The sequence below is a fragment of the Pseudomyrmex gracilis genome, unplaced genomic scaffold (assembly GCF_002006095.1).
Source record: "Pseudomyrmex gracilis isolate BER0280 unplaced genomic scaffold, ASM200609v1 scaffold_1325, whole genome shotgun sequence".
Taxonomy (NCBI): Eukaryota; Metazoa; Arthropoda; class Insecta; order Hymenoptera; family Formicidae; genus Pseudomyrmex; species Pseudomyrmex gracilis.
In genome coordinates, this window is record NW_018021909.1 from 21,330 (window position 1) to 31,385 (window position 10,056).

A 10,056-nucleotide genomic window follows, 5' to 3' on the forward strand; every position below is an offset into this window, starting at 1 on the left:
ATAACACATATGTAATATAATAAAATATATGTAAAATAATTATTATTAGATATATCTAAGAATTGTGCGTCTTAAGTGCATGTACAAAATATAGCTTGAATCAGTATTACTTACGATCCGGGCACGCCAAGTTTTTGTATTTTTAGCTTATTCTCGAAACAACGAACTCGCTACTTGACACGTGTCTGATAACACACTTGCTGCAAGAGCGCGCGATCGTATTACAGCGGTAGACTCGAGTCTCGGTGAGAGAGCAGCTGCGACCGCCGTGTGGGTGGCTATGAAAGCAAAAACAAAATTTGGCATAGGCCTAAAAAAGAAAAGCAAGTCAGCAAAAAGAAAGCGAATACTTCCAATTGTTAAACGCAATGGTATGTTACCGGTCCTACCACTGCTGGGTGCTCTCGGTGCGCTTGTTGGTGGAGCAGCGGGAGTTGCAAAAACGGTAAATGATACAAAAGCTGCGCAGCGGCAGCTAGAAGAAATGCAACGGCATAATCGTGCGATGGAAGGTCGAGGACTTTACCTAACTCCGTACGGACGCGGACTTTTAAAGAGAAAAAAAACTCGGAAAGACATTAAAATTACCTTCAGGTGTAACAACAAACTTACAGGTGGAACAGCTAGCTAAACGCATGCGCATACCTTTTTTTGGAGGTGTTTTTATGCGTACTACCTTACCAGACGTAGTACGTCGTAATGAGAGCGGTATCGTCAATTTAGATGATGCAGATGGATCGGGTACCTACTGGGTGGCGTATGCAAAGAGGGGAAAGCATGCCATATATTTCGACAGTTTTGGCAATCTTCAATTACCAGAAGAAGTGGTGTGTTATCTTAAACATACCGTAGAGAAATTAGAATACAACCGTACGTCTTTTCACGTTACAATCAAAGTAATTGTAGTCACCTATGTTTATGGTTTCTTCAAACGGTTGATAAGCAATATTCACTTAAATAGCGTGCTATCAGACTTGAGAATGCATTCGACAACATGTCATTGACGTTCACACTTACAGGCAAAAGTAGCACCCTTGCGGTTAGCTATTTTCTTGCCATTGATTTAAGTGATGACGATTATGAGCTTGGATTAACAGATTTTGAAACGTATCATACAATACCAAATGTGAATTTGTCCAACAACAAATTTTATTATGATACGGATAATAAGCAAATTACAATTCCTGAAGGATTGCACGAATTGCAGGATATTAACAACTATCTTCAACATGCAATGATGCAATGTAATGCAAGAAGCATAGATAAGGATAAGGGCGTTCCTCCAATAATACTACGTGCAAATACCAACACAATGAAAAGTGAAATAAACTGCACCTATCGAATAAATTTTACCAAATCTAACAACATTGGATTGTTGTTAGGTTTTTCACCGACTCGTATTTTAGAGCCGCAACATTGGTACGTATCAGACGTGCCGATTAATATTATCAACGTAAACATTATTCGCATAGAGTGCAACGTGACCGCTGGTGCGTACAACAACAACATGTGCATACGATACATGAGTTTTCGCTGAGCGTGCCACCGGGATATAAGATCTCGGAAACACCGGCGCAAATCATTTATCTTCTGATCATCGTGCAGAGCATTACGGATCTAACGATACGCATTGTGGATCAAAACGGACAATTGCTTGATTTTTGAGGAGAAGAAATAACTGTCAGGTTACACGTACGACGCCGACGATTGTAATACACGGCATGCTCGTGCTGAACGAGGCGGATCAAGTAACGCGAGATACGAGATTTCCATTACAAACATCTGCTACTACTACTACTACGTACAGTAATCAGAAGAAGCTAAGTCCGATAAACGTTAAATTTTTACAATCATTGGGATTTATTGTACGAAAAATTTGAAAATATGGTTGACATTTTAAACGTTGGAGGTGAACCGATCTTTGACGATCGCATCGTCAAGATTGAAACTCACACGTACAATCCATATGTGAACACAACATTTGAACACAGTGATGAAATACAAATACCTATAACAGCAGGATTTGTACATTTTACCTTGTCAAAGTTTTCTTTACATGGAAGGAAAAGTGACGTCAACGAAGGAAGATGAAGAAGAAGTATATTTGGGAAATAATTGCGCGGCTTTTATGTTCGATGAGATTTTGTATGAATTCAATTGTGTGGAGATTGATCGTAATAGAAACGTTGGAATAATCAGCACGATCAAAAACTACATATCGCTAACACATGATAAAAGCATGACTATGAAGAATGCTGGATGGGATACTGCACTACATATAGACATAGATAGTTACTTTAATTTCTGTGTACCACTCAGCATGTTATTAGGATTCTGCGAGGACTACAAGCGCACTGTTATTAATGCACGTCATGAACTAATTTTAATACGATTGCGCAACGACAAAAACTGCATAACAGCGGTTTTTCAGGTGGATCGTGAAGCATTGAATGGAAAAATTGAATTATTCAAAGTGCAATGGCGAATGCCACATGTAATGTTGAACGATGTCACAAAGCTTTCACTGCTACGAACGCTGGAAAACGGGCGGTACTTGACCATGAGTTTCCACTCGTGGGATCTCTATGAGTTTTCGTTATTACAGAGCACAACTAAACACTCGTGGGCCGTAAAAACGGCGACACAACTTGAGAAACCAAAATACGTCATATTTGCTTTGCAAACTGCTCGAAGAAACGATATGTTAACAGATATCTCACAATTCGATCATTGTCAGTTGACCAATGTAAAACTATATCTCAACTCTGAATTCTACCCCTATGATGACTTGCATTTAGATTTTGACAAGAAAAAATACGCCGTTTTGTACGACGCATTTCCGTAAAACTTGCTACGGTTGTGGTGTTGCCGTACCGTTTCTCACGGTCTACAACTTTTTGCAGTGTGTCCTTTAGTGGTTATCAATTGCTCACGTCAAAACGAGGCTGTCAAAAAAGTGCAACCGTCGATGTACAAATTGAATTCGACTGCAAAGAATATATATCAGCAAATACTACAGCCTATTGTCTCATTTTGCATGATCGTGTTATAGAATACAACCCGTTAACCAACGTAGTGCGCAAATCACATAAAGTGCAACATCAGCAGTTCTCCCCCTCCATAATCAGAACAATTGTTCAAAAGTCAAAGTACTGTACGATACATAGCATTTGTCTTTTGTTGATTCCACAAATTATATCAACATGGTTGTGCCACCATTTGTGGACCTGCAAGGATTTATCGCCGGAAGGAGATTTATTGTCAAGGAAGTGGCAGTATTGCAAAAAGGTACTGTTCTCTCGCATTACATTTTCAGAAGTCCCTTTCCGTGGAGTCTACTCGCAAGATCAGACAGGTCCGCAGCTACTTAGTTGATGATGCATCATCACGGCTTGCGTTGGGAGGATGGAAACGTTGCATATCGCAGAGCAAAGAATTTAATTACAACAGATAAAAAGTGTGGAAAGGCCAATCGGAGCGCAGACAGTTGTTTGTGTGGTAATAAGTTTATTATTGTAGTAGTACAAGTGTAGCATACGTTTTGACAGTGGAATTCGGTCCTTATCAATGTAAAAAACTAAAATTTGACAATTTAATAAAGAGGATAATATATGACATAAATTAGAACATATTTTGAGTGAAATACATACATGGTCAGATAGAAAATTTAAAATTAAAAACCCAGATCAAACATCTCACATGTCACGCAAACATATTTCTCACAGGCCAAAAACAGACAACAATTCAAATAACTGTCACTTTCGCCATGGTCGAGACGCGAATGAGCAATACTCAAGAAACATTATACCAGAGCACATACGAATTGTTACGTTCTGCGACTCCACGGTTCCCTTCTTTATGCAACGCAGTATGGTGAACACTCGGTAGAAACAAATTTTATCTTAAACAAAAACGCAGACTAAACAGAAAACTCCCGGATAGAGAACAGGAGATCGATCTGAGAAAACACGACAGTAAAAATTGAGTGAGCACAGAACGAAACCGCGCTCCCTAACGAAATAAAACGATAAATCCGGGAAAGAAAATTCAAGCTCCGCGGCCGAACAAATGCCGGACACATGCAATAACAATTCACATGTGCCAAGAACGACTAGGCAAAATTAATAAATCTCATTATCTCCGGAAGGGAAGTTTTCAACGGCTGGGACCGCTCGAGACCCACTAATAAACAATTCTGCCAGACAAAAGTGTCTCAATAGTTTAAACACCAGCTGCAAAGCGCAGGAGACACTGTTGCATAGATGGTGTCTACTTTAATAGACATTAACAATTAACTTTAATAGACATTTAACAAATTAGAAATCACCACTATTTTTGGTGGAAGCGGGGGAACCGATCAACCGCTCTGATTGGAAGCTCCGTGGCTACCAAAAAGCGCATATAAAGCGACACTCCCGCGAACAGAGGCAAAAAGAATCTGTAGTGCGCCGGGAAAAATAAAAAAAATCGCTACCAAGTTCCACCGCGGTTGCAACAAGTGTGTGCGGGTGCAAAGTGCAAGTCAACCGCCAACCTTGAAGATCATCCAGCCTAGACGGCCGGTTGCTGCAACCGAGGAACCACCCTTGAGCTCAATCAACAGCATAGGTCTCCCCACCGACCGAAACCGCTGATAAATAGTGAGTGGAGTAAGTTTATCGGTTCAACAATCCCTCCCCCCTTTAAAAAACAGAATAATAAAATAATAGAAAGAAACCTCACAGTCGAATTTAAATTCAGAGATCGACTGTTAGTTTGCTCTTAGAAAAACTGGGCATTTTTCTTATTAGAATTATTTATTTAAGTGAACAATAAAGGAATTTCCCGCGCTGCGATAAGAGCTCGCCGCATTCAGCGTAACCGGACCCTGCGACGAGCCGCCCTCGCGCTACACCGAGCGGATCCGAACAGGCCTCTACGACCCGGCCCCTCTCCGACCCGCGCTACGGTTAGGGAATCAGCGACCCAAACCGAGACTACGACACACACACAAACAAATTTGAATCATTACCCTACCACACATACACACAGGCAGAAAACTCAGACCACGAAAGCGACCCCGATTCGTGGTACGAGCCTCCTTCGTACTCTCCTGTACCCCTCGAAGATGATCCCCGTGTCCTCTTTGAAAACCCTCCCCCTCTCCGAAACTCGACTCCTACCCCTCCTTTCGATTCCGACTCGGAAGTAGAAGCAATCTTTGAACGCCTCACTCCTTCCCCTTCTTCCTCTCGGTCAGACATCCCTACACCTCCCCCTGTCAACCTTCCAATTAATTTCTTGCCACACCTTTTTCGCTATCCACGGTCATACTCACCAATATCCCCCGGCAAATTAACCATAGACCTTAATCGCATAACACCCGTAGAACTTGACAGAATGATACCCAATTTCCCCTTTTCTGAAATAATTTTTGTTATCCTGCCATACTCCTATGCTCATTTTTATGTTCCCGGAGCTCTCTTCCACCTATACTATCTTCTTACCCGTTAATCTTTAATTTTTCCTAAAGTAAATTCAACCCACGGATCGGCTACCCACACATACACAACCATGACAGCATTACTCATGTAAATTCCACCGAGGGCCCTAAATACTCACGTACACATCCACGCACACACAAACGTCCCTGCCGGCCTCCGAGTGATGACCCGCCGCTATTGTAAAACTCGCGTTACATTTGACACCTCAGTACCTCTTGTAAAAAAAAAAAACTAGATCGACAAACATTGTAATTATAAATAANAAATAAAACAAATATTTTAGCACAAAAAAAGGAATAAATTGTGTAGTAACTACTTCAATAATTAAGGCTTGACCTCGTACATTTTCTTTTCCCTGCGATCGCACGGTCTCGTCCCTAGTTCTTGGAGCGACCGCTTCAGACTTTAAAAAGAGACCACCGAGCGAGAATACACAGGACGGAGTAATATCGGCACACGCCGTTGACCCGTCCGTGAGTATAAACAACTCGCTCGACTCGTACACAGATAGATTTCTGCATCTTCTGTGTCGAGGATCTAAACCAAAACGTCCAGCTGTTGCGTACTACTATAGCCCGACCGTATCCATGGGCCAGAACGTAACAGAATCAATCGTCCAAATTACCGATAAGTGGTAAATAGCAGTTATTTAACAAGTCCGTGTTGCTTTGCATATTCAGACTGTTTTTTTGTCTTTTTATGTGAAGCATTTCTGAAACAAGACGCTTGTAATATGATGGCTCTGTGTCTAAAATCTCAATTTCATTCCAATTAAACTCATGGGAAAGTAATATTCTATGTTCTATAATGACCGACTTTTTTGTAGTATTTCTTTTTATGTGGTTTTTGTGTTCCCGTATTCTTGTTTGTAACATTCTACGTGGTCTGGCCTACGTAAGATGCATCTCACTCTTTACAATTGATCTTATAAATAACATTAGATCTGGACGTTGGTGTTAAGAGATCTTTCTGTACTTTGATAAATTTGTTCAAATTGTTGAGGCCCGCAAACGCCACTTTAAATTTGTCTTTGTTGGTTGGAAGACAAGCAACAATCCTTTCAGAAACTTTTTTCACGTACGGAACGGTAAGCCACATGTAATTTTTATGGTTTTTTTAATACAAACTTTTTAATGTCATTATTTCTAAAAAAAATTGTGCCTGAGGTTGTTTTTGATGTTGTCAAATATGAAATCAATAGGATAATTATTGTTGATCAAAATGTTAATAATATATTTGAAATTTCTTTCATGAAATTGTGGGTGTGAAAGAAAGAATGCTTTATCCACCAATTTTAATACAATGCACTTTTTTTATTTAGAGGGTGACATAAATGAAAATTAATGTAACGTTCTGATGACATTGGTTTGTGAAACCAATTATATATTAAAAAATTATTTGATTTAATTAACGTCAAATCTAAGAAATTCAGTTTGTTGTTATTGCCAATTTCTAACGTGAACTGTAATCTCGGATGAATCCACATATCTTACATATAAGGGTGTTTTAAAATTTAGTTTGCTTAATGCTAAAACTTCAAGGTCCTGCAACACAACACTTGCCAGAATGGGAAATAACGGGGAGCCCATAGGTGCTCCAAAAATTTGCGAATATATTTTATTATTGAAAGTAAAAAATGTAGAATGAAAAACGAATTGAAGTGCTAAAATAAATTCGTCCAACAAAATGCTTGTATTTTTTTGAATCATTGGCCATCTTTTTTCAACACCTCTAAGCGCCATATCCCATAGAATGTTGGTATATAACGAAACAACATCCAAGGAGATTAGCTCAAAAGAGGAGTTAAACGTGATGTCAGGAAGCATTTTGGCCAAATGATAGCTATTATAAACATGACTCGGCGGGGGTAATAAACTTTTTTGTATAATGTTATGAATGTACGAAGCAAACTTGTGTAAAGGAGTGTCAATATAGGAAATAATAATTCTCAAAGGGTTATCCTTCTTGTGTAACTTTGGAACACTATACGCTCTCGGTAAATTAGCTATTGTTGAATTTAAAGATTTATGACAATTGTCAGAAATATAACCTCGCGACCTCCATCTGCCGATAAATTCTTTTAAATCAAAATCAAATAAAATTCTGTTAACCGGGTTCTTGTCAGTGCTCAAGTATGTGTTCTCATCCGATAATATAACTTCCATTTTCCGAATGTATTCCTGTCTATTCATGGCTACAATCGAATCCCCCTTATCTGCTTTTGTAATAAGTATGTGAGGATGATTTTTAATAAAACTAGCAGCACCATTCGAGAAGCATGTATTAATTCCATTTCTATTTTAGTTTTATGTTGCATGATACCTTTTGATTTATTAAGAACAGAAACACATTTGTTGCAGCAATCATCAATGGTGTTTTTAGGGCAGTTGTTAAGATTTTTGAAATTATTTTCCAATTGTTTGATAAATTCACAGAGATTAGTTTGTTATCGAAACTAGTAAACGGGAGTCTAAACTCGCGGCCCAGTTGTAGAAGGAATTGTTTGAATTGTTGTCTGTTTTTGACCTGTGAGAAATATGTTTGCGTGACATGTGAGATGTTTGATCTGGGTTTTCAATTTTAAATTTTCTATTTGACCATGTATGTATTTCACTCAAAATATGTTCTAATTTATGTCATATATTATCCTCTTCATTAAATTATCAAATTTTAGTTTTTTACATTGATAAGGACCGAATTCCACGGTCGAAACGTTTGCTGCACTTGTACTACTACAATAATCAACTTATTACCACACAAACAACTGTGTCTGCGCTCCGATTGGCCTTTCCACACTCTTTATCTTGGATATTAGGAGCCTTTACCTTCTTATTGATTTAATTACAACAGCTGTTTGTGGCACCGTAGAAAATGATGACGACACATCTCATCTCGTCTATGTTAAAGGTCCCAAGAAATGTAACTGGCTAACTGATATTCTTGGTACTGACATGCCACATGGACTAATTATAGAGACATTAGATGCGAATTACGACGCTACTGTTTCTTTAAATAAAATGAATGTGTTGAATTGTCTACGATGTGAAAAACATTTGAATCACTGCGCATTACAAAATGTATTTAAAATATTTAATTGGTGGTCTGAACGACAATAAACTGTTATACGGCACATCTTTGTATTTGTACATTTATTACCCTAGATATAGCATATTCTCCATATATATATTATTTTTATATAGATTAATCGCGGTTTAACATGGTTTTCTAGTTGAACATAGTTCGTTTATGGTTCGATTATGGTTAAACATTTCGTTCGCGGTTTATGTGTGGTTCGATTACGGTTAAACATGGTTCGTTCGTAGTTTGATTATGGTTGAACATGGGTATTTCGTGGTTCAACATGGTTTGTTTATGGTTTATATATGCTTCGATTATGGTAAACCATTCTCACGGTTTCTGTATGGTTTGATGATTAAACATAATTCACTCGTGATTTATTTGTGGTTCGATTATGATTCAAACTAATATACTGTATTAAATAAAAGAATAATATAGAACTAGAAAACAGGTAAAAAACATGTTGTGTCTATAATTAGACACAACATTTGAAGTATGAAAAACTTATATTTTATTATAAATTACTGTATTAGACAGAAGAATAATATACTTAATATAACAATGTATCTATAAATGCAATATAACTATACAACAATATGTAATATAAAAGTATACAAAAATGTTATGTGTTATAAACTAGTGTGCCACACCAAACGTTTAGTTGACAAATTTACTGTTAATCGTGATGTATCAGTGGTTCTGGATAAGACAATATATAACTACTCTACGTATATACAAATATAGTATTATAAACTTAAAACTATTGTACGTAAAACATTAAACGTAAAAAATATATGAATATACTCAATATAACACCATATAAAACTGCTATAACAACAAAATATGGTACAATCTGTCGTCGCAATACGTTAGTATTTTCATCCAACTTCTCATGTACTTTCTCGGATGAATTGTCTCGCATACAATATGTTCCGTTATTGACTACGCTTATGTAATCGCGTCCTTTGCGAGCAATCAGGAACGGACAATATTCAAACCACTTTACATGTTGCTCCTAGGGAACATCTTTCGGGTTCCAATCTCTCAATGCTCCTCCGCAATAATATGTTACGTCATGGACTTCACGGTCCTTTTTTTTTGCAACGTGAGAACGGTATGCCGGTATGCCGGTCCTAAAATCGTAACTAACTGTAATCTTAGACGTCAACTTCCTGGATGGATAACGAGGAGTCGGCCAGTGGCAGTAAACAAATTATAATCAATCAATCACTCGTGAAAAGTTCAAATTAATTAATAGGCCGATACGAGTAATAAAATACAGGATGGCAGCGTATAAACAAAAGTCTTTATTCAAAAAGACAAACAAAAAACAGACGTTTCAGTCCACAATTTTGGACCTTCCTCAGTGTAAAAATTGTTACATCTAATGGAAATAATATATAATTAGCGCAAACAAAACTTCAATAAAATTAAAAAATTACAAATTAATAAAACTCACTCAAATAATTTAACAAATCGCTTCAATAAAACAAAA

At 37.6% G+C, this 10,056-nt stretch overlaps 1 protein-coding gene across 1 annotated transcript; it reads left to right on the forward strand.

The window, feature by feature from the left end:
• The first annotated feature begins 2,239 nt into the window (after positions 1 to 2,239).
• LOC109862062 lies at positions 2,240 to 2,845 on the forward strand. The gene has a single exon (XM_020441959.1). It carries the CDS (start codon positions 2,240 to 2,242, stop codon positions 2,843 to 2,845), a length of 606 nt encoding a protein of 201 aa, XP_020297548.1.
• The last annotated feature ends 7,211 nt before the right edge of the window (positions 2,846 to 10,056 follow it).

Bases quoted from the DNA above. Each gene is read 5' to 3' on its own strand.
- LOC109862062 (XM_020441959.1), top strand. From the start codon at position 2,240: ATGACTATGAAGAATGCTGGATGGGATACTGCACTACATATAGACATA.